Source organism: Macrotis lagotis, chromosome 2 (assembly GCF_037893015.1).
Source record: "Macrotis lagotis isolate mMagLag1 chromosome 2, bilby.v1.9.chrom.fasta, whole genome shotgun sequence".
Classification (NCBI taxonomy): domain Eukaryota; kingdom Metazoa; phylum Chordata; class Mammalia; order Peramelemorphia; family Peramelidae; genus Macrotis; species Macrotis lagotis.
In genome coordinates, this window is record NC_133659.1 from 31,424,707 (window position 1) to 31,448,987 (window position 24,281).

The following is a 24,281-nucleotide window of genomic DNA, read 5'->3' on the forward strand; positions in this document are numbered from 1 at the left end:
ACTAATAAAAAGTGCTACAAAAATATTTTGGTGTATATGAAGTCTTTTTTATTCTCATTGACTTCCTTTGGGGAATATATCTAGCAGTAGGATCTCCGGATCAAGAGTTATGGACATTTTAGTTACTCTCCATGACTTTCCAGAATGATTTTCTGGAGAACAATTTGGAATTGTTCAAGAAAAAAAATATTAAACTGAACATATCTTTTGACTCAGTAATAAGCTTCTTGTTCAGATTATGTTCCAAAGAGGTCAAGGACAGAAACAAGGATCTAGTTATATATATCAAAATGTTCATGGTAGCTCTCTTTTTTGTAAGTAAAGAGTGGAAAAAACAAATGCCCATTGTTTGGGGAATGGGTATGAAAATTACAAAATATTACAGAAATGAAATACTATACCATAAGAAATAATAGCTAGCTACCATTTATCTAGGGGCAGCTAAATGGCACAGGCCTGAAATCAGAAAGACTCACTTTCATTTACTAATTACATATTCCTAGGCAAGTCACTTCACTCTCTTTGCCTCAATTTACTCATCTGGAAAGGAAAATGGCTAACCATTCCAGTATCTTTGCCTTTTTTGGCAAAACCCAGATGGAGTCACAAAGACACAACAGAACACTAGAAAATCTTTTATAAAGCATTTTATAAACATTATCTCATTCTTCAAAGCCTGGGAGGTAGATGCTGTTACTATTCCCATTTTACAGATAAAGAGAATTGTGAATATAGAAACTGAGTGGGGTTGACTACCACCTATGGCTAAGATGTAAATTGACTTAAAGAATTATGATTGTAACAGAAACAATTTATAATCTTAAAGACTGTTTGAATGGAGACCCCCCCATTCTTTTTTTTTAGGGTTTTTTTGCAAGGCAAATGGGGTTAAGTGACTTGCCCAAAGCCACACAGCTAGGTAATTATTAAGTGTCTGAGGGTGAATTTGAACCTGGGTACTCCTGACGCCAGGGCCAGTGCTCTATCCACTGTGCCACCTAGCTGCCCCAAGACCTCCCCCATTTTTGATACACCATTGATTCATTGTTTAATGTAAAATTTATATCCTGATCTCCTTAGGCTTTACCTAATTCCTGGTCTAATAACAGAAAGAGAGAGTTCACCTTTTGCCCTCTGGATGAGAGGCAAGACAGCAAAAACCTGAGCTTGACTCCAGCTCAGGGTCACAGTCTTCTCTACCAACCTGTTGCCCAACCAACACTGCCTGGCTGTTCTTTTATCTCTATCTCTTTCTCCCTAGCCCTTCTTAATATCTTGTAACCTTTTTAATAAATTTTTGTTTTATTTCCACCCTTGCTTTCCTGAGTCTGAGTAATGAGTCCTCATAGACAGAACTGAACTTAAGTAGCCAGTGGCTACACAAGGTTACACAGCTTTTATGTGTCTGAGATTGGCTATGGACTCAGCCTACCTCATTTCAGGTCTCCTGCTAGATGGCCTTTAAGAAATGATGTGTAAGTGTCCTTTCTAGGTCCTTTCCCACAATTTCGGTTCTTACAAATTTCAGATTGAGTCCCTAGGATTCAATTGAGTCTCTCACCACCTAGACTCAAGGTATTCCTTGGGACTGTGCTTTTAAAAGTAGAGTCCAGCACAGGGCAGTAAAAAGAGAATGGAGCAAAACAAGAACAGAAGTAGCAATGGGTGGTATCCAGAAAGTTTGCCAAACTCACCACCTGCCAAGTAACAGGTGAGTGCTGGTGACCCAGCTTTGGGAACAGCTGGATCTGGAACCAGAGAACCTTTGGGTGGATTCCCAGCTTGGCCACTTAACACTCATGACCAGGGGGAAGTCCCTGGCCTTCAGTTTACACATCAGCTAAGACTATTTAACAAGCAAGCTTCAAGCACTTATTGCACAACTGCCCTCAAGAAGCTTCCTTGGTCCTTGGGCAAGTCACTTAATCCCATTGCCTGTAAAAAACAAGGGGAAAAAAAGCTTACTTGGTAACAGAGGAGACTATGTATGACCCCCTTAAAGGGCAGGTTCCCACAGCCCTCCCAGTGCCATGTGGGCAACTTCTTTCAAACTGGCTGCCTAGGGATGAGGGATCATCAGTCTTTGGAACGAGTGAACACAGACTGGGGCTGGGGCCGATTTGTGTCTGAGACATATTGAGGCCCCTGCAGAGACTGATTCCATGACTTTTCCCTAGCTGGCATCTTCTGGGCTATGCCATTTTCCTGATGGGTCCTAACTCGATGGCATAGTCCCTGAGAGCCGTCCTAGGTCTGCCCGCTGGCTGTGGGTGAGAAGTCAAGCTCTGTGTGTTCTGCACCCCAAAGAAAGCGAGATAGAGGGGGGCCTCCACAGGCATGCCAGTCAGAGCTGGGATGGGGAGGGGGCAGCGGAGCCTCTTCCCCTCAGGTCCCTCTGGCCCCCCACACAGGTAGGCCTCCTCATACTTTGCATTTGCTGCTTCCCTGCGGCATGACCACAAGCCCAGCAAGAACAAAACGCTAAGGACGTGGGCCAGAGCCGTACCCTCCCTTCGCCCTGGCAGATCGCAGCCCATCTGGGGGCCAGCTCAGCCAAGGCCCTGGCCCCCGCGGCCGCCGAGGGCCCCCGGGGGTCACCCTGGCAGATCGCAGCCCATCTGGGGGCCAGCTCAGCCAAGGCCCTGGCCCCCGCGGCCCCCGAGGGCCCCCGGCGGTGAGCTCCGGGGCAGTGTTTCTCGGGGGCGCTCAGCGGCCAGAGCTCTGCGGGCCTGGGCACCCCTGGGCACCCCTGGGCGGGCCGCTGCGGTCCTGGCAGGAGCGGCACCCCTGGGCGGGCCGGGCCTGGGGAAGAGGAGGCGGAACGCCCGGGGGAGCAACGTGGGGCGAACGGCCTGCGGGGGGCGAGGATGGGGGGCGTACACCCCAAATTAACAAAATCCTTCTGAAAAAGGAGAAAAAGAAGAAGGAAAAGGCGAGAGCGTGGGGAGGCAGAAGCCTGGGGGCGCCTCCTCCCCTTCCTCCTCCCCCTCCTCCTCCTCCACCACGGCTTCCCGCCCCGTCTGCGCCGGCTGGGGGGGCGGGGCCATGGCGCAGAGCGCCGGCGGCCTCCCCTCCCCCTCCCCGTGCCGGCGGATTGTGACCTCACGCCTCGGCCTCGCGCCTCGGGCCCGGCATCCGGGACACCACGGGGGAGCCCGCCCCGCCCACAACGTGCGTGACGTCACTTCCCTGAGGTCACGGTCCGAGCAGACGTCATCACCGCGGGGCCCACGCTCGGGGGGCTTCCGCAGGACTCCGGGCACGTGCGTTCCGGCGGTGGGCCTCGGTTTCCCCAATCTGCACGGTGGGGGGGGGCGGGGGCGGCGCCGGAGAGCGGGCGGGCTCGGAGGGGGTCCGCGGGCCCTTTAAGGAGGCCCCGCCCGCGCGCTCCCGCCCAGGGTGACGTCGGGGCGGGCGGCCAATGGGAGCGCGCGTCGCCGGCGGGCGGGCCCGGCGGCCGCGGGCCCGGGGGCGGGGCGTCGGGGCCGGGCCGGGCCGGGGCCATGGGCCGGGAGCGGAGCCCGCGGCCGGCCGAGGCCTTCCCGGAGGCGGAGCCGGCGGCGCCGAGGCGGCGCAGCGGCTGAGCGGCCCCCGGAGCCGGCGGCGCAGCGGCGGAGCGGCCCGCGGAGCCCGCGGCCGGGCCTCGGCGCGCCCGTCTGCGGCCGCCGCCCCCCGGGCCGGGCCGCGCTGGAGCCCGGCGGCTGCTGCCCGGCCCCCGGCGGCCCCCTGACGCCGCCCAAGAAGATGAAGAAGCGCAAAGAGCTGAACGCGCTCATCGGCCTGGGCCCCGGCGACGGGCGCGGCCGCAGCCGCCGCAGCCGCCGCGCCTGGAAGGGCTCCGCGGGCCACCGGCTGCTGCGCACCGAGCCGCCCGCCTCGGGCTCCGCCTCCAGCACGGAGGACGAGGACGACGGGGACGAGGACGAGGACGAGCGCGGCGGCGGCGGCGGCAGCGGGGGCGCGCGCGCGCGCTTCGCCAGGTGGGGAGGGGGCAGGGGGAGGGGGAGGGGCCCGCTCACCCCGGCTCACCCCGACCCCCCCCACTCACCCCGTTCCCCGCTCACCCCGGCTCACCCGACCCTGGTACACCCGACCCCTCTCACCCCGCTCACCCCGACCCCGCTCACCCCGCTCACCCCGACCCCGCTCACCCCGCTCACCCGATCCCGGTACACCCGACCCCGCTCACCCGACCCCGGTACACCCGACCCCGCTCCCCCCGGCTCACCCGACCCCGCTCACCCCGGCTCACCCGACCCCGCTCACCCCGCTCACCCCGGCTCACCCGACCCCGTTCACCCCGCTCACCCCGGCTCACCCGACCCCCTCTCACCCCGACCCCCGCTCACCCCGACCCCCCCGCTCACCCCGGCTCACCCCGACCCCGCTCACCCCGCGCACCCGACCCCGCTCACCCCGGCTCACCCGACCCCGCTCACCCCGGCTCACCCGACCCCGGCTGGTTTCCAGGGGGCGCTGCCTGCGCTGCTGCAAGGTGTGCTACCCGCTCTGCGCGTTCGTGATCCTGGCGGCCTGCGTGGCGGCCTGCGTGGGCCTGGTGTGGATGCAGGTGGCCCTCAAGGAGGACCTGGACGCCCTCAAGGACCAGTTCCGAATCCGTAAGTGCCCGCGGGGCCGGGGGGGGGGGGACTGCACCCCAAGCTCTCCCACCCACCGGCCCCCCCACCAGACCATCCCCAGAGGAACCCCGGCCCCAGAACCTTCCAGAGCTGTCCAAGACACCCCCCCCACTCCGGTCTGAGAGGAGGAGGAGGGCTCTAGGCAGCTGGCTGCCAGGTGGGGGGCCGTGGGCACCGAAGCAGGCCTGTGCCCCGGCCAGTGTTTGCCCTGCTCCACTGGGTATTATAGGTCGGGCTCTGGGTGGTGAAGGAGAGCAGGGCACGAATGGCAGCGTTGTTTGACGGCGGCTTCCTGACTGGGACCAGTGAGTGGGACCCCGGTCGGCCTCCACCCCAGGACCTTCCCAACCCTGCTAGGTTGGGCCTCATTCCTGAAGATCTTTTACAAGTTGTAATTACCTTCACCACCTGTGACTGTTTACCAGGCTATTTCAGAAGGTAGGGAGCATATTTTATCAAAACCGGTTCTGTTTATTACCTGTTCACTTGCCGAGGCCCTGTTGGGTGCTGGAAACTCGTTGGTCTCCCCAAGAGCCATTGCTCTGAGCATCACAGGAGGCACCCCTGGGCCTTGTCCACACTGCCCCCCGTGAGCCCGGCTGGCAGAGGAGAGCAGGGTAGACAAACTCCAGGGAGGAAGGAAGCCAAGAGTGGACCCAGTTGTGTCGGAGGGAATCTGGAGGTGCGCTGGCATTTGGATCCATTTCATGGAATCCAAGGATGCTCATCTTGACTTAGCTTCTCCATCATTACCCTGAGTTAAAGATCTCCAGAGACTGGAGACTTGCAGCCTCCGCAGGTGGGCATATCTCCTTGGCAACACTAAACCTTTCAGATCCTATTCAGACCAGCCAGTTCATGTTGCGAGCTGGTCACTTGTTGTGACTGATTGATCAGCACACTAACTCGCCTTGATAGCATCTCTGTGGAAGAAATCACAAGAGCCAGTGCCACTGCCCTGGAGTCCAGAGGACCTCAATTCAAATCCTACCTCAGACACTTAATAAGTACCTAATTGTATGACCTTGGGCGAGTCACTTAACTCTATTGCCTTGCAAAAACAAAAGAAACCACAAGAGTGAAGTTTGCCTGCAGTCCAAATCTGCCTTAGCCCCAGGGCTCAAAAGGAAGGGCCTCCTGCCTTGGCAGCCCACACCTAGGGTCCCACCATCCCAAGGTGCCTCTAGCCCAGGCCCTTGTCTTTTTTGCTGTACACAATCATCCAGGTTCCCAGTCTATCCTAAGAATAGCCTTCCCTAGGGGAGGAGAGAATGCTGACCATGGTTCTGAGACCTTACTGGGGTAAGGGACTCAGTTCTCCTGGAAGCCCCATACATCTGTCCAACCCATTCTCCCTTCATAGAATACATTTATGAAGCTTTCTGTTTGAGAACTTTTCCTTTTTAGGCCCTGTTCAAAACACTTTACCAAGTGCTATATAATGGCCAGCTGGAAGTGATTCCGGTGTGACTCCTAACTCCCACTGCAGACTGTGATTTGGGGAACTTCAGGGGACCATGATGGCATGGGACAGGAGATGGGTTTTACATCCCTTCCAGTTCTACCCTTTTTTTGTGCCTCAGTAGATTGATGAGTGAGATAGTTGATCAGAGCCATTCTCAGGCCTCGGAGCCCAGATACGATCAGTGTCATAGGGCCTGACCAGTCACCTCTGTCAGCATGGCCATCTGCATCCTGGGCACCTCATGAAAGCATCAAGGAGGACTTTGATGGGGGCAAAGCTTGATTTGGCTTGTGCTCCATAACCACCAAAGACACCTTGTGTGACCCGGGATGGTATGGAAGTAAACTGGGAAACTTCAGAGTCTGTGGTGCCTACATAGGTGAAACTTCCTTGACAGCACCAGGGAATTCTTTCCCTACTTCCTGGGAGCCTCATATGCTGCAACAAATCTGTGACTGTTGATTTAAATCAGAGGAGAAGGGAGAGGGAGATCAGAGCTTACCGAAACCAGTCAGGCAAAGGTAACCTTCCAGTCACCATTCTACCCCCCCCCCCCAGGGTCTTAAACCATCTTTGTTTGAAACATTTGCTTTAGCTTTTAAACCATCTTCAAAGGTGACATTTAGCTGTGGGCCTTAAGAGGATCTGAAAGTCCTCCTTGAGGACTTTTTTTTTTTAGGTTTTTGCAAGGTAAATGGGGTTAAGTGGCTTGTCCAAGGCCACACAGCTAGGTAATTATTAAGTGTCTGAGACCGGATTTGAACTCAGGTCCTCCTGATTCCAGGGCCAGGCCTCTATCCACTGTACCACCTAGCTGCCCCCCCTTGAGGACTTTCTGAGAAGCCAAAGGCTCTCCCTGCCCACAGACCATTCAAAAACCAGTAAGAGTGCATTGAGCCCCTGCTGAATGCTAAAGCCACACAGAAAGGCAGAAACACCACTGGCCCTGCCCTCAGGGAGCTCCCAGTATAATGTCAATTGTGTCCAGATAAGTAGTAGTCAGTAGAGGCAAGTTGATGGAGAAATGTCTCTTAGAGGCAGTGGAACTTGGGGTGGAGCTGCTTCAGCTAGAAGACAACCTCTCTGTTGGGCTCACTGCTGACTCTTCATTAGGATGGAATGAGGCAGTGCCTTTGGATGCCAGCCCAGGAGCCAGGCCCGGTTTACAGATGTCATAGAGGGGGAAGAGAGGTCAAACACGGGGAGCCTCCTTGGGCAGGAGGCCAGCAGGAATTCCTCATGTTTTCCCAGGATCCCCCTCTCTGGGCCCTCCCCACCCACTGAGAGAACAGGAGGCAGGGAGCAGTGTCAGAGTGGAATCGATGTGGGGCCTCCTGGTGGATTCTCTTGCATGGTGTTTAACTTCCTTAGGAGGCCAGGCTGAAGGGCCCTGCCCACCATCTACAGCCTGCCACACTTCTCAACAGGATCCATCCCAAAACTAGGCTGACTGGAGAAATAGTGATTTGATAATTGAGCAGATGAGTTCAAACTAGTTTGGTGTCTACACTCAAGGAACAATTCATTGTACATATGGCTGGAGTTCTCTAGGGTATTTCAGGGAACTGGTTGGGACAAAAGCTGGGACTAAGGCAGGGATGACCTTCTTAGATTTGCCGATGATTCAAGGGGGCAGATAACAAACCCCCTGGAAGACTGAGACAGGATCCAAAATGCCCAGGACAGACCTTAGAACCTTCCCCATATCCCATAAGATGAAATGTCATGGAAATACATGTAAAGATATGCACTTGAGTCCTGAAAGCAACCTCACAAGTGTTAAGGCCAGAGAGGCATGAATAGACAGTGATTGTTCTGGAAATGATCTGGGGATTTTAGTGGATTGCAAGCTTGATATGAACCTTCTGAAGACTACAGTAGCCAAAAGAGCTAATGCTGTCATGATCTACATTAATGTAGGTAGAGCTTCCAGGAAGAAGGAAGTGGACTTCTTTCTATCCTCAGTCCTATTCACCTGTCAATGAAGGGATTACATTTTTAAGAATGCCCAACTAGATGGAGCATTTCCCTAGGTGTACAAACAGATTGGGGAAGGAGCCTCAGTCTATGACATGAGGATTGGTTGGAAGATCGGGTATTTGACTGGGAGAAGAGATGACTCAAGTAGCGTGATAACTCTGGAGTATCTGAAGAACTGTCCTATACACTCTTCTGCTGTCCTGCGAGAGTAGGCCCAGGAGAGGAGGGGCAGGAACCCGGCAGGCTGGATGGCAGAAAGGACATCCTACCAGGAACAGCCAATGGAAGAATCTGCCTGGAGAGTCCAGTGAGGACCTCCCCTCAGCGGAGGCTGGCAGTACTTTCTACTGAGTGTGTTGTTGGTCTGTGACTTGGAAGAGAGGGTCACTGACATCCCTTTCAGTTCTCAGATTCTGTTATTTGGAGCTTAACTTTGTCATGACCCCAAAGGAGAATGTCATCAGCCCATTGAAAACCTACGCACCAATTCAGGGTCAGGATCAGCAGGTACACACTCACCAAACGAGTCAGTTCTCTTTCTGCCTGCTGGAAGATAAACTGCCTCAGAGTGGGCAGCATTAGACAATGGAAAGAACCTTGGACTTAGATCTCACCTTGGATGCTGACTCCTTTGTTACCTTGGGCAAGTCACAAGAACCCTCTGAGCCCATGTCAGGAACAAGGAAGACAGGCAGGTTGTCCAGATTAAACTGGATTAATGGAGAAGGAAGCTTGTCTGACCAAGTTTATAAAATGACTTAAACTCCCAAGAGGAAGATCACTTGTGTTGAAATCATTGGGATTTTTTTTGGACTATGATTCAAACCACTTTAGGGCCACAAGATTAAGGAAAGAGTGTTTGAGCTAGTTGTTTGGTTTTTTTTATTTGAGACAATGGGGTTAAGTGACTTGCCCGAGCTCACACAGCGAGGCAGTTATGAAGTGTCTGAGGTCACATCTGAATTCAGGTCCTCCTGACTCCAGGGCTGATACTCTGTCCACTGTGCCACCTAGCTGCCCCTTGAGCTAGTTTTTTTTTTTTAATCTGTAACTGAAACACACACCATGAACCTATGCTGATCCTGCTATAGATTGAATGTGCACAGATGCCTGTGAATGGGGGCCTCTCTAGAGAAGGTGAGCTCCTGAAGGGCAGAGAACAGCTTTCTTTTGTCTTTGTGTCCCCAACACAGCCCAGTGCTTGACACTCATCAGTGTTTGATTTATCCATTGATTTTTACTTACCTGTATCTAACATGAAGCCTGCCCAAGAGGACTGGTGAACAAAAAGAGCAAGAGGCACATTGCACTGGTTTAAGGTGACTGATGTGAGCAATCTGCTTCTCCAAGGTGGAAGGGACCCTAGTACTCATAATAATGTTCAGGACCTGTGTTTTAACAAATGAAGATCCAAAACTGGGGAGTAATAGGTAACTTCCCTAAAAAAAACAGCTGCTTTATGCCCCAGCTAGACTAGGTTCCCACTCTGGGCTACCAGCCCAGTCCTTTTCTGCTACACCGAACTAGCCGTGCTATGGAGCCAACCTGGTGTGGCTTATTCAAGGATGCTGGTGGTGAAAAGTTGGGCAATGAGGTGGTACAGTGGATAGAGCCCCCAGTCTGAGTCGGGAAGACCTGAGTTCTTATCTGGCCTCAAAACACTCGACTCTTATTAACTGTATAACCTTAAAAGTGAGACTGGGGTCTTAGCACAGCACCCACACACACACTCAAGAATCAAGGACAAACATCATCACACCCACCCTTCCCCAAATTCCTTACCTTTGTTTTTATAGCACTTTACTTAACTTCACTGAATACTTTCAATTCCTTTCTTTACTGAGAGAAACTCTTTTCTATTATATTAGTAACCCATTATTAATTAGGATCCAGACTTTATTTCCTCATTCAGGGACCAACCCCTGTAGGTCAGTCAGTCAAGTCTCTGAAGGGCATTACTAATAGAGAAGATTGCCCTAATCCTTGGAATGCTTGCTCCTCAATGTTAGGCAGTGCCCCACCCATCTAGGAAAGACTACTTCAGTTTGAAGTGTAAGCAGAATCTAATCTCGGTAAATAAATCAATGTCCTTGCATTCCTCCATTGGAGTTTAGGCTTCGTGAAGAAGAAAATCTCTCAATGTCCTGGATGGAGATGGATTCCCCTGTCCAGAGTACTGGAGGCCATGGTGTTTCTTGATCAAGGCCCAAGTTCTTATCAGGAAGAACTGAAGTTCACCTGTTAGGGTTGACTTTTCCTATCAAAAGAAATATTTAAGACCTTTGGTATCTCCATTGGGGTCTCTGGTAATTTAGAGAAACCTCTGACTACCAATTTATTGATTATTAACTAGCCTCATGAATAAATTGGTTATTAATTTCCCAGAAACTCTCAGGTTTTTCATTTGTCATACTACCTAACAGTTTGTTCCAACTCTCTATGAACATTTGGGGAGGTGTTTCCTTAAAGGATATTAATGATCGACTCTTTATGGCAGTTTGTTTGCTAAGAACTAACAAGCAATAATAATAGTCATGCAAGCAACGTTGACATATTGGAGAGAAGGGGGTGCATGTGTTTGTTTCATTTGTCTTCGGTAGTTGTAGAAACTACCTAAGAGCTCACTGGTGCTGGTCCAGTGAATCTTGAAAGTATTTTAAAAGAGAACCAAAAGCATCAACCAAAGCCAGTGTGTCTTTGTCTATCTCTATCTCTCTTCCCTTCTCTCCCTCCCTTAATCTCATCTCCCTCTTCCCTCCCTTCTTACTTTCTTCCCCCCCCCTTCCTCTGCTTTTCCCTCTCCTCTTCTCTCCTTCCTTTTCTTCCTTGCTCCTTTCATTTTGAGTTCTAGGCTAGTTATTTATGCAGGATCATTCCCCCCTTCTTTTTTACAAGGTGCCTTAATCAATGTTATCAATGCAGTATAACTGCAGCTCATAGCCTGTCTTCATTGTCTAGATGATTGGGATCCCAAATCCTCTATAAATGAAGAGGACCTTTGATCTAAAGGCCAGGACCCTACAACTGCTCTCCTTGTCTCTTGATAACCTAATGTTCAAGATAAACCCTTCCAGCCAAGCCCAAATCTTCTTTGAGCTGATCAGAGTTCTCAGCATGTAGTTTCTTAGTCCCTTCCCTGCTTATGGGCCAGTATGACTGGTGAGCAACCTGTTATAGTGGAAGCTTAAGATCTTAGAAAGGAAAAGATTGGAAAGGTTTAGCTAAGTCATGTGGTAAAGGAATAACTCTCCCTACCTTTGACCTGGATCTGAGGACAGTGATATAAAATGCCTATTGTTAATATTTCATGTTTGAAGACCTGGAGATTTGAACTGCTTCCAGCTAACATTTGTATTGTACTTTGGGGCATTCAAAGTCCTTCTACAAATGTTATCTCATTGGATCAGGTCCTTGAGGTCCAATGAGGCAGGCAAGGCAAAGATTATCCCCATTTAAACTTCAGAAAATTGGCACGCAGAGAAGGGAGTGTGTGGGAGGAGGTGACAGAGCAGAGGACCCCCAGTCTAAAGACTGCCACTATTCCCCTTCCTTGTATGTTCTGTTGTCTCCCCAAGGATAGGGTTGTTCATCCTGTGTTTGATGAGCACAGAGAATAATGTTTGTGCCCCCCAGCTCTTCCCCTCCTTAGTCTGATGATCACTCATATTTGGGTCACGGATTACTGGTACTATTGCTGATCCTTCTTATTTTTGGTTTTAGTGGAATCTAATCAGAAAAGCTCATTCCAAGAGATCCCCAAACTAAATGAAGAACTCCTCCGTAAACAAAAGCAGCTGGAGAAGATTGAATCTGGAGACCTGGGCTTGAGCAAAGTCTGGATAAACATCACAGAAATGGCCAAACAGGTAGAAGGGGTTTGGTTCCACTACTCTAGAGCTCCCAACCCATAGCTAAGAGAAGGCTTAGGTAATAGAGACAGCACCTGTTGGATGATTCGGGTAAATAAGCAGGTGAAGTTAAGTGATGTGGTTGGTCATCTGTCTTAATCTGGTCATTTAGCAGAATTCAGCCATCAGCCTGAAGTGGAAATGTATTGGCCTTAATAACTTTTGTCTGTGGACAGAGACAGGAGCGTCCTTTGAAAGTGTGGGGGGGGGGCAGCTAGGTGGCGTAGTAGACAAAGTACCAGCCTTGGAGTCAGGAGTACCTGGGTTCAAATCCGGTCTCAGACACTTAATAATTGCCTAGCTGTGTGACCTTGGGCAAGCCACTTAACCCCATTTGCCTTGGGGAAAAAAACCCTAAAAAAAAAAAAAGTCTGGAGGGAGGAGGTCAGTGCCTCAAGGCACCCCAGCCCCAGAGGGCCAGTACCTGAAATGCAACCTTGAAGTGGACCCGCACAGGAGAAAATAATTTAACTGGATAGGCATCTGCACACTCCTCACATCCTCCTAGATTTACTGAGATTTGTATTCTGTGATCAATGTTCATGTATTGTCTAGGATTTTACCTGAGTCTGCTATCCAAATGTCTTAGATGCTTTCCTGGTGCAATTTCATCACCAAACAAAAGTAAATCCTTAAAATGATAGATACCTTGCAGATATTGAAAACTTGGGTCAGACCTTTTATTAAACAATGATAACTTATTCTATTTCAAGGACTTCAAAAACTGCCTTTTACTCAAATAACCTCAGGGTCCCAGCCTGGACTAGAGCTAGGGATGCTGGGGTCCCTCTGGCTCCTGGGGTTGGAGCATCATCCCCATGTTTGGGGAATGGGAGAGCTCATTGGATACTCAAGAAACTGACTTGGCTTGCTCACAATTCAATGAGTGAGAAAAGAAGCATCTGGTGGGGGCAACCAGTTCTGTTTAACTTATGGTTGTTTGGTGCCCCCTGAGCTGATTCTGCCATTTGGACCCCAGGGCAGATCCAGGCTGGGAATGAAGAGCCCTCCCTGTCAGCCCCCTCATCCTTCTGCTGCCTTCTCTTGATCAGGAGGGAAGCTTCAGGGAGGATCTTCTCAGCAGGTTTAGGTTTGGTTTCCTTAGCCTCATTATTTACCAAACCAGGGTCAAGATCTAGAAGCAGCTTAGCCCCTGGCCAGTTCCAAAAAAGCCCACTCTGAGCTGGGGAGAGGGAAAATCCCAAGCCCTTTGACCTCAAATAGAACCACCCTTGAAGTCAGTGTGCTGCAGAGGAAGCCTCGATTCTTATCCTAGGCCCAACCAGAACTGGGAGAGGAGTGAGCCTGATGGGGCCTAGATCAGCTCTGGGGCCTGCAGGACCTTCCTTCCCCATCCCTTCCCCTCTGCTCCCCTTGCACTCAAGACTTGAGGATAAAGAGAGACAAAGACTTTTTTGCCAATGGGACTTTGGATCAGTTATTTTAACCTTGCTGGGCCTCAGTTTCCTTAACTGTAAATTTAAGGACTGGGAACAAATCCAGGAATTTTCACTTTTTTTTCTGCCATGGTCTCCCCTTAGTGTCTTGGTGAACTATGAACTCCTGAATCATGTTTTTAATGAACAAGACAAAATAAATAGAATTATAAGGAGAAAACTTTCAGATTCAGACTCTCTGGACTGCAGACTGTCTAGGGCCTTTTCAGCCATACTCAGTTCATCTGTGACCCTGAGCTCAGCCCCAAGGTTTGATCTCATCTGTGGCCTCTTCTCACCTCATGTTCAGGTCCCTTTGGGCTTTCTGATCTGAAGGACTTTGCAAAACTGCTTCTTGGTAATGTCTTTGCTAGGTCTCACCCACAGTGGTTATTTTTACTCATAATGTATGCAGCAATTTTATTTTAAGCAACTTTGACCCACTCATGCCTGGGCTTAGACTCTGGGATCCTTCCTTTAAATTTTTTCACTGAGTTCCACTTTTTAGACCCTTCCATTCATGGAGTGTCAGGCTCATCATGGCAGAGGATTCCCAGCTGCTTCCCCACTCCTTTGGAATGGCCCCCTGCCTGGAGAGTCCCATGCACTCCCAGTGACCAGCATTCAATTTGTATTTCGTGACTTTAGGAGTTCCTTCCAAGCTTCCCATTTACTCAGGGGCAAACCCTCAGAGGATCTGCTGTCCTGGGAGCCAAGCCAAAGGCCAACAGGTTACTAGGAACTAGTGAGTGGGAAGCCTGCACCCAGCTGCACTTCAGTGGATGGAGATGGGGGTAGCTGCCCAGGGTTCACAGGATGCCACAGCCTCTGGTGGCTCATTTTATAAGCATTAATTCAGGGCACTGTGCCTGAGCAGAGATCTGGTGCCCTTTTCAGCCCTGGGGGGGGGGGGGGCTGCCATATATTCACTGGCCTTGTAGTTCATCAGGGAATAGGCTCTCTCAAGGAAACAGTTACCCAGGACTAGGCTCTCTTCTCCCATGTTGGCATCCTTTTCATGGCCTTATGTTGCTCAGCGGTTCTTCTTGACCCAGATTTCCTTCTTACTTTCTTGCTTCACTTCAGTTTCTCCCAACCTGCTCCTTCTTCTAAATTTCACTCAAGTCTTCCTACCTTATTTAGGTGTTGGAGTTTTTTTCCTCTAGCCCTCAACAGGGTTTCATTATCATTGAAGAATCTACACCTGTTCTTTCTCTGGTCTTCCATTTGCGTAGAATTAGCCCCCCACCCCTGCAGCCTCCAGACCAGAAGTCCTGAGACCAGGGATTGCCCATCTCTCTTCCTCCTCTGCCTTCAGGATACAGCAGCACAGGGTCGCACAACTGGTAGGCACTCAGTCTTTCAGGGGAGTTGCTATCAGTACAGTAACTTGCATTGTTCATATGCTAGCATGTGGGAGAGAATAGAGGCAAGGGGTGGAACTATGGCATCCACCAGAGTTTGACTCAGGTCAGATTGGCAGAAACAGTGCCCCTGGGAGCATCTGACCAGTGTAGAACCAACAGACCCTACCTGCCTATCCTGGCAGCAGCACCTTCCCCTCCCAGACCTGGGGATAGCCAGGGTGCTAGCAAGGGTGATCTTCCAGCAGGTGGAACACCAAAGCCCTCACTGGGTGGAACCTGTCAGAAGAAAGATCTCAAGAAACGGCAGAGTCTGCTCAGTAAGCTGAGAAGGCAAAGAAAACCAGGAATGAGAAAAGCTGACCCGTTTTACAGATGAGGAAGTTAAGGCTCAGAGACCTTTCCAGAGTTGTACAATTAAAAGTGGCAGAAGTAGGACTTGAAACCAAGTTGTCTTTTTTTTTAATGTATTTATTTGGTTTTTGCAAGGCAATGGGGTTGTGACTTGCCCAGGGTCAGACAGCTAGGTCATTATTAAGTTTCTGATGCTAGATTTGAACTTAGGTCCTCCTGACTTCAGAGCTGGTACTCTATCCACTGCGCCATCTAGCTATCTGTGAACCCAAGTCTTCTGAAACCATCTTCAGCTTACTAAACTCCACCACGCTATCTCAAGAATTTTCTCTAATCTAGTTATTTGATCAGGTGTGCTGAGGAAACTAAGGGAAAAGATAATCCCTGCCCTTGAGGAGTTTATATTCTGGGGGGGGGGGGCACAACAGGCACACCTAGAAGGTTGTATAGTATGATACATATACGTATGTATGTTATTTACATTTATATATGGGAAGAGCACTAGCAGCTGGGGGGCAGAGTTGCGGGGAGGAATTAAGAAGGGCTTCATGGAGAAAATCTCATTTGTGCTTAACTCCATGGAGGTGAGGAGGAAGAGCCCTCCAGGTAGAATATTGTGTGGAAGGAACAGGAAGGCACCAGGTGGCCAAACCAGAAAGAGTGTAAAGGAGAATAATGGATAATGAGTCAAGGCAGGGAGGTTGGAGCCCTCTTGTAGTGACTTTAAAAGTTAAACCCAGTAGTTTTTTTTTTTATTTAATATTTATTCTCATTTTGTACAAATTATGTTTTACATTAATAAAATATTCTTGTTTAAGAGTAAATTAAATACCCCCTCCCCCATAAATATAGACTTGCTCGAGCGATAAAGGGGAGAGAAAAAAATTAATTAAAAAAAATAATAGTAATAATTGTAGGTATGGCCAGGTAGCACAATGGATGGAGCACCAGCCCAGGAGCCACAAGCACCCGAGCCCACATCTGGCCCCGTACACCCAACAATCACCCAGCCGTGTGACATGCAAGCCACCCAAACCCCACTGCCCTGAAAAAAACCAAATAAGAAAAAAAAAGACCCAAAATAAAATAAAATAGTAATAATAGTAGGGGTGGTTGGGTGGCAGACAGAGCATTGGCCCTTGAGCCAGGAGCACCTGGGTCCAAATCCAGCCTCAGACACCCATCAATCACCCTACTATGCGGCCCCAGGCAGGCTACCCAGCCCCATTTGCCCTGAACCCACCTCCAAAAATAATAATAAAAAAAAAATGTGCTTGAGTCTTTGTTCCAACACCAACAACTCTGTCGGGGGTGGATCATATTCTTTGTGATAAGTCCATGGCAAAAGTTACTTCTATATTTTTCCACCGTTGCCATTGCTGATTGCAACTCCCTCCTTTCATATTTCTCCACTACCATGTACTCTATTTTCTCTCTCCTTTCACTATGACTCTGCTGTAGGGTAGCTGAGTGGTGCAGCAGACAGATCCCGGGCCCTGGGGCCAAGAGGCCCTAAGCCCCCTTACCACCCCTTAGGCCTAGCATCCACCTGGCCCCATGGTCCAGGACAGGCCATCCAATCCCAGCCCCTTGCAAGAAGTAAAAAAGAAAATGTGTTATAACTGACCAGTCTCCCCCCATGGTCCATTCTCTCCTCCATGACTCACATCCCCCCCTTCCCCCTGTCCCCCCTCTCTCCTTCTTACTCCAGATGCCTATACCCCACTGAATATATATGCTGTTTCCTCTCCTAGCCACCTCTGATGAGAGCAAAGTTTCCCTCATTCCCCCTTGCCTTACCCCCTCCATATCATTGCAATAGCTCATTGTAATAAAGAAAAATCTTATTATGTGAAATGTCTTGGCCTATTCCCCCTCTCCTTTTTCTTTCTCCCATTCCATTTCCTTTTTTCTATTGACTCCATTTTTACACCATATTTTATCTTCAAATTCAGCTTTCTCCTGTGCTTCAACTATAAAAGCTCCCTCTACCTGCTCTATTAACTGAGAAGGTTCATATGAGTATTGTCAATGTCATTTTTCTATGTAGGAATACATGCAGTTCATCCTCATTAAGTCCCTCATATTTTCCCCTTCTCCTCCAATCTCTATGCTTCACCTGAGTCCTGTATCTGATGATCAAACCTTCTGTTCAGCTCTGGCCATTCCAACAGGAACATTTGAAATTCCCCTGGTTCATTGAAAGTCCATCTTTTTCCCTGGAAGAGGACATTCAGCCTTGCTGGGTAGTTGATTCTTGGCTGCATTCTAAGCTCTTTTGCCTTCCAGTATATTATATTCCAAGCCCTACGAGCTTCCAATGTAGTTGCTGCTAAGTCCTGTGTGATCCTGACTGCAGCTCCATGATATTTGAACTGTGTCCTTCTGGCTGCTTGTAATATTTTCTCTTTGACTTGGGAGTTCTGGAACCTGTCTATAATATTCCTAGGGGTTGTTTTTTTGGGATCTCTTTCTCTGGGGGATCGGTGGATTCTCTCCATTTCTATTTTGCCCTCTGCTTCTAGAATATCAGGGCAATTTTCCTGTAGTAATTCTTTGAAAGTGATGTCAAGGCTCTTTTCCTGATCATGACTTTCAGGTATTACAATAATTTTTAAATTATCTTTACTAAGTCTGTTTTCCATATCAGTTGTTTTTTCAGTGAGATATTTCACATTTTCTTCTAATTTTTCATTTTTTTGGTTTTGAAGTATTGATTCCTCATTTCTAGTAAATTCATCAATCTCCCTGAATTCTGTTCTTTGTCTGAAGGATTTGTTCTCCTCAGAGTTTTCTTATCTCTTTTTCCATCTGGCCAATTTTGCTTTTTAATGCATTCTTCTCCTCCATAACTTTTTGAACTGTTTTATCCATTTGACCTAAGCTGGTTTTTAGCATACTATTTTCTTCAGCATTTTTTTTTTTTGGATTTCCTTGACTAGGCTGCTGACTTCATTTTCATGTTTTTCCAGTTTTTCTTCTAACTCCCTCATTTGATTTTCAAAGTCTTTTGAGCTTTGTCATAGCCTGAGCCCAATTTCTGTTTTTCTTGGAGTCTTTAGATGCAGGAGCTTGTGCTTCCTCATCTTCAGACTGAGTATTTTGATCCTTCTTGAGCTCATTTGCAAAATATTTTTCAATGGTGTTCCTCTTTTTTCTCTGCTTGCTCATTTTCCCGACCTGAGCCTGGTTTTGGGGTGCTTCCTAAGCTTTTGGGACAGTCCCACAAGGGTCTCAGTATGTGAGGCTCTGTCCTCCCTCCTGGTCTGTGAATGACCGACCGTATGTGCCCCCCTCTGCCACGGGGCTGAGGTGGAGGGGGGCCCCTGCTGTTCTGTGGAGAGGCCTAGACTGCGATCAGGATCTGAATGTGTTCAGAGCCCCAGAGTCCTGTTCCAGGGGCAGAGGTAAACCCAGTCATTTGTAGTTGATCTTAGCACTAATGGGAGCCACTGCAGTTCATTGAGTAGGGGAGTGACATAGACCAACCAGGAGATTTAGAATATTGTCTTGGGCAAAGGGGACCAAGACCTTAATTGGCTGCTGGCCATGTCAGTGGGAGAGGAGGTGAGAGATATGTGGAACCTCTCAACTTTCCTCATAGTTCAGTCAATTGAGGCCATTCAGGGCCAGATTATTCCCTTCTTCCCCTTAACAGTCCTTCAGACACCAGAAAACAATCTTCATGTAGGCTTGTTTCTTCTCCTCATCTCTAACCAGTCTTCTCTACCCTAAATATCCTTCATTCCACGAGGATACCTTTATTCATTAAGTGTTCAGGCCTTTTTCTGTTCAGGTATCACTTCTTTACACTCCTAGTGTTTCTCTGTTTTTGAAATGGAGGGCCAGGAACTGAACCCCATCCTCCAAATAGGGTCTGTTAAGGGATGAGAAGGACACTTCCCAAAGAGAACAGGAGAAGCTACTTTTTATTTTGAATTCAGCTCTTTTAATGAGCTGCTTGTGTTGTGAGCACTGAGTCCACAATTGCTTGAGCCATGAGATGCTGTGGGTAGGTTAAGTGCCCCCAAACTCCCATTACCTCCAATTTCCAGGTTCCTCCTACATGGCGTAATGGCCTCTTTGACCACCCAGATCAGTAAATAGCCTGAGTGTGGAGGCCTGCTTCATCTTTCTGCTCTAGGACCATTGGGGCAGTGACAGGCCCACAGCCTTGAGCAAGGTCAGGTAGGGTGTTGAACCTGGGCAGACACAGGCGGTGGTGCCTAAGGCCTGGAATTCTTGAAAAAAAGATCCTGTTTTCCAAAATATTCTCTTCATCTTTTTTTTCAGATTGCTTTGTTGACTTCCACAGTGAACCACCTCAAAACCAACATCAAATCAGCTTCGGATTTGATTAGCCTGCCTTCCACAGTTGAGGGCCTTCAGAAGGTAAGGGCATTTCCCTCGGTAAGGCCATGATCTCTCCATGTTCTTTGAAATGCAACTTGACTGAGTAGAGTCCTTGGAAGACTTGTATCACTGGCTTAAGCCTTGGGAGCCTCCTCCCCCTTTGGTTTGCTGAGTTTCCATCATCCTAGGGCCACCCCTGCAGTGGGGTAGGAATGAGCTTTTGGTCCCTGGAATCTTTCCTGAGGAGTTAGTAGGGACATCTGTTTGAAAGACACCTAGCTGTACATCAGAGAGGACTCCTTCCATTCCTTGATCTCACAGAAATGGTGGTATCCTAATTTCCTTTGACACTCAGCTGACCCCATGCCCATATCTAGAATTTGGCCAAGGTTCCATGTGCTCCTTGACCCCAGCAACTTGGTTCTGCAGACACTTTTGTACCCACTGGGGGCAGAGTGCCATCCTAAGGCATGGTCGTAGCCTTCATGGAGTTCACCGTCTATAAGGTAATGGGAGCCAGGCTAGAGTCAGGAGGCAGCTCAGGCCCTCAGGGCTCTGGTCACACAGCATCTTTTCATCAGACTTCAGCCAGGTGCTGTGTTTTACATATAATTAAAACTTTGAGTACAAGATTTGTTCTTTGCTCCAATGAGATCTGACCTCTGTATCTGTGTATAGGAGACAGGGAGAACTGAGGGGACACAGAAAGCTTCTCAAGAAAGTGGCAGCCAAGTCAGATGTAAAAGCAGGTGAACCTGCTGGTCTAGGAGGGGAAGGAGGGAGACATGAAGCTAGCTAGTCCAGCTGCTTCATTTTACAGTTGGGGAAATTGAGGCCATGGTTACCTAGGGAGTGAGTAGGTAGAACCTAGATTTGAAACCCAGCCCCCGACTCAAAATTCAGTATTCATCTCTTCCAGACACAGAGGAAGCAAAGCTGCCAGTCAGTTTATGAGCAACTTGACAGAAATTCAGAATGGACAGTTGGGGTAATGGTGAAGGAGCTATAAGGGAAAGTAGTGAATTGGATAGCATCTAATAACTAGCCGAACATTGGCCTGAGTCCCCTAATGGTGAGAACCAGAAATGGTGAAGAAAAAAGCAGGAAGGTGGCTTGCTACACCTACCAGAACAAAGATCAGAGCTTCCTGCAAGGCCCTTGTGCCTCTTTGATCTTTAACCTAATAGATATTTACATTCAGACAGAAGTGCCTGAATAGAGAAAAATGGTGAAAAGCAAGATGCCTTAGATCATTTGGCACAGATTTCTGGGGGCCACCACTCATGGCACATCCAGATTGGACTGGGCCCTGCACCTCTGAGAGCAGCCTCAAAGTGGCCTCACTCACCAAAGGTTCCGCAAACTTGGACTGAAGGGAGGTGGAGTTGAGAGTGTTTCCTGAAGCTAGCTTCTCAGAAGCAGCGCCAGACCAAGTGCTCTCTGAGCTGCAGCTTTGATGCTATCTCCCCTGATCCTGGACCCTGTTTTTCACCTTTCTTTGTATACTCGTGCTTGGCAGAGTACCTGTTATACAGCAGACACTTCATAAATAGTGTGAATGAGATGAATAGAAAGGGGGTATCCATAGAGGAAGTCAAATCCAGTTCAGCCCCTCTGCTGCCCTCCCCACCAGGCACCAGGGAACCTCCCCCAACCCCCAGCAGCTCAGAGAATATCCTGGAGATGCTGTGCATCTGGAGCCACTGGACCTTAGTACCATGGAGAGAGGCACTTCCCTGGCCAAACTGGTTGAACTCTGGGCCTTATTGTAGGCTGATCATGGAGGAGGTGCCCCACAGACCTTTATCTTTGGCCCAATCCACCTCAGTGAGAGGATACCAAAGAGCACCGAGCTTGAAGTCAGGAAGATTCATCTCCCTGAGTTCCAATCTGGCCCCGGGCATTAGCTGTGTGACCCTAGCAAGTCATTTCACCTTGATTACCTCAGTTTCCTCCTCTGTAAAATGAGAAGGAAATAGCAAACTATTCCAGGACCTCTGCCAAGAAAACTCCAAATGGGATCACAAAGATTTGGACAACTGAGCAACACCAACAACACAATCAGCCACAGGCTGTCAGTCCCTAACCCTTGTTAAAATTTTCAGCTGTAACATAACCTCATCATCATTATGATAGCCAACATTTATATAGTACATGGAGGTGTGCAGATCACTTTACCGACATTATCTGCCTTTATTCTCCCAACAGCCCTCTGAGGGAAATGATACTTAGGCTTCCCAATTTACAGATGTGGTAAAAATGAGGCAACTGAGGTCAATTGACTTCCCAGAATCACTCAGCTGAAAGTGTCTGGGGCTGGATTTGAACTCAGGGCCTTCATGACTCCTGCCCCTGCCAAGTTGACACCTTCCTTGACCCCTTGACACAAGCTTCTTGTACTGGTGGGCGCGAGGCCTGTCCCCACCCCCAGCCAGGGCTGACACAGCATGACTTGCCTGGGCCTTCCTCTCTTGAGTGCAAGGCAGTGACCATCACCATATGCAGCTTCTTCCCTGAGGACGACCCTTCTCCAGAGAGGACAGACAGTATCCATCTGAGTTCTGTCCATCTGGCTTCCCATAGCCATGCATGATTGATTCCAAATTAATAAGCTGGGGTCAAAGATTTAGAGTCTTCAAGCCAAAGCCCCTCATTCCTAGAATAACTTCCCAAAGTAATACATTTGAGGTATTTGTGACCATACTCACTGTGCCTTTCTCTTCAGAGTGTGGCCTCTATTGGGAGCACCTTAAATAGCGTCCGTCTGACTGTGGAGGCTGTGCAGAAAACAGTTGATGAGCACAAGAAAATTATCGAGACCTTCCAGAGTGACATGGTAAGGGAATCCTGCCCCGGCCTAGAGTCCAGACCCCATTCTCAGCCAAAATAGGAGCCTTGTAAGGGCCACATTCCTTCAAAAGCAAAGCACGCTAGATGTTTGTGAATCATCAGTGGTTAAAATCTGGTAGAGCAGAAGCCTGAGGATGGGAGAAGAGGGAAAGGCAGCCCCAGCCAGCTCAGGCTCCCACTGTCCATCAACTGTCTGGATGGTGCTGCAGGGGAGCTGTCCCAGGGTCCAGCTGTGGGGGCGGTGGGGGGGGGGGGGAGTGCATAGAGGAGTGCAGGTCCCTAGGACATTGAGAACTCAGACTGGGACTGAGATATAAAGAGCTATCCTTACAGGAAGTATTGAAGAGGGTCATCGTGCCCATTTTGTAGGTGCTGAAACTGAGGATCAGAGCTTGGCCCAGGAACAGAAAGTTAGTCATAAAACCACAGGAAAAGCAGGGCAGGGATGAGGGTGTGGGTGTGAAAAGACAAATAGAGAATGTCAGAGGAAGGGGACTTGCTCTTCTTTAGCATCTCCTGTGTGCAAATATGAGCTCCTTTTTATCCTTACAACACTCTTGGGAGGCCGGTACTGTCATGACAGTTGAGGAAATCGAGACAGACTTGCTAGAGTAAATGTCTGAGTCTGTCTAGGTGCTCAGGCCCTCCTGCCTCCAAGCCTGGCACTCTCCCCTCTTCACTGTCCAATCCCTCCTTCTGTAGGAGACAAAGGGTCAATTCCCCATCTCCTAGCACTTGTGCACTCCTCTCCTGCCTCTTGTGCTCTGGTCACTGCAGCATGGCTTCCCCGCACATCCAAAGGGAGGGTTAGCCAGGCCTGGCCTCAACTTCTCTCTCCCTTTGAGTAGGTCCAGTGGGGCCCTGGGCATGAAGGGAAGTATCAGAAAGGGACTCGACCTGATGGTGCCCCCAGTTCTTCCCTTGCAGAGAATCAGTGACTGGTTCTTTTGTTTCCCTAAAGGACACTATATCTGGAGAGGGATCCACCTCCATGCCCTCAGGCCAGTCTCTGTCCTTCTGGGAGGCCCTTCCCTCAGATCTTTCTTCTCGTTATCAAAGCTGGGGCAAAATGGATGTTTAAAAGAGTTAGAGAGGGGGCAGCTAGATGGCGCAGTGGATAGAGCACTGGCCCTGGAGTCAGGAGTACCCAAGTTCAAATCTGGCCTTAGACACTTAATAATTACCTAGATGTGTGGCCTTGGGCAAGCCACTTAGCCCCACTGCCTTGCAGAAATCTAAAAATAAAAAATTTTTAAAAAAAGAGAGAGGGCGTCTAGGTCACACAATGGATAGAACACTGGCCCTGGAGTCAGGAGTACCCAAGTTCAAATCTGGCCTCAGACACTTAATAAATACTAGCTGTGTGGCCTTGGGCAAGTCATTGCCTTGCAAAAAAAAACCCTAAAAGAGTTGAGAATTCAAAATCCAATTCACTAACTATTAGTTGCATTTTGGTATAATTCACTGTCTTCCATCTGCCCTACCAAGAGCCAGGAAAGGGGTGTGTGTGTGTGTGTGTGTGTGTGTGTGTGTGTGTGTGTGAAATCCTTTGTTTTGCCCAGCCCTGAAGAATGAAGGGGTGTAGGGGGTTGCCCAAGCTGCCTGTGCTTGCAGAGGGGCTGGGGGAAGAGGTGGAATACATGTAAAAATCTCCACTTGCCATCAGGGGACACCAGGCTTTTCCAGGTGGTTTCAGGAGAGACAGCCAATGGGGACAGGGATTCATCTTCAGGAACAACAAACATTGACTCAGGCCTAGGTGTGGACAGAGCCTGGGGTGAGGCCCCAGAGGAGGTGGGGGAAAGGGGTGGTTAGGTGGTTAGGGAGATGGAGGACCAGGAGATACAGGGAGTGACTACAGAGTGAGGAGCTAGGCACTGAAGCAGGCCCTGAACCCAGGCTGACATGAGCAAAAGCACAGGGAGTGAAGG

The 24,281-nt window shown here is 49.3% G+C and overlaps 2 protein-coding genes across 3 annotated transcripts in view; one reads left to right on the forward strand and one right to left on the reverse strand.

Moving 5' to 3' along the window:
• LOC141511839 (cytochrome P450 4A6-like) overlaps positions 1–3,047 on the reverse strand; it is a 65,450-nt gene extending 62,403 nt beyond the window's left edge. Inside the window, 3 exon segments of the mRNA XM_074220853.1 lie at positions 2,221–2,294; positions 2,507–2,902; positions 3,003–3,047. Of these exon segments, the coding sequence (XP_074076954.1) occupies positions 2,221–2,294; positions 2,507–2,902; positions 3,003–3,047 (515 nt within the window).
• A 649-nt stretch (positions 3,048–3,696) lies between these two features.
• EFCAB14 (EF-hand calcium binding domain 14) overlaps positions 3,697–24,281 on the forward strand; it is a 31,578-nt gene continuing 10,993 nt past the window's right edge. The window contains exons 1-5 of one of the 2 annotated variants that reach the window (XM_074221511.1): positions 3,697–3,980; positions 4,471–4,619; positions 11,806–11,951; positions 19,441–19,539; positions 22,226–22,336. In XM_074221511.1, coding sequence (XP_074077612.1) covers positions 3,745–3,980; positions 4,471–4,619; positions 11,806–11,951; positions 19,441–19,539; positions 22,226–22,336 — 741 coding nt within the window. In that variant the 5' untranslated portion in view covers positions 3,697–3,744. The remainder of the gene's footprint in view (positions 3,981–4,470; positions 4,620–11,805; positions 11,952–19,440; positions 19,540–22,225; positions 22,337–24,281) is intronic. The other variant, XM_074221512.1, reaches the window with a different exon arrangement.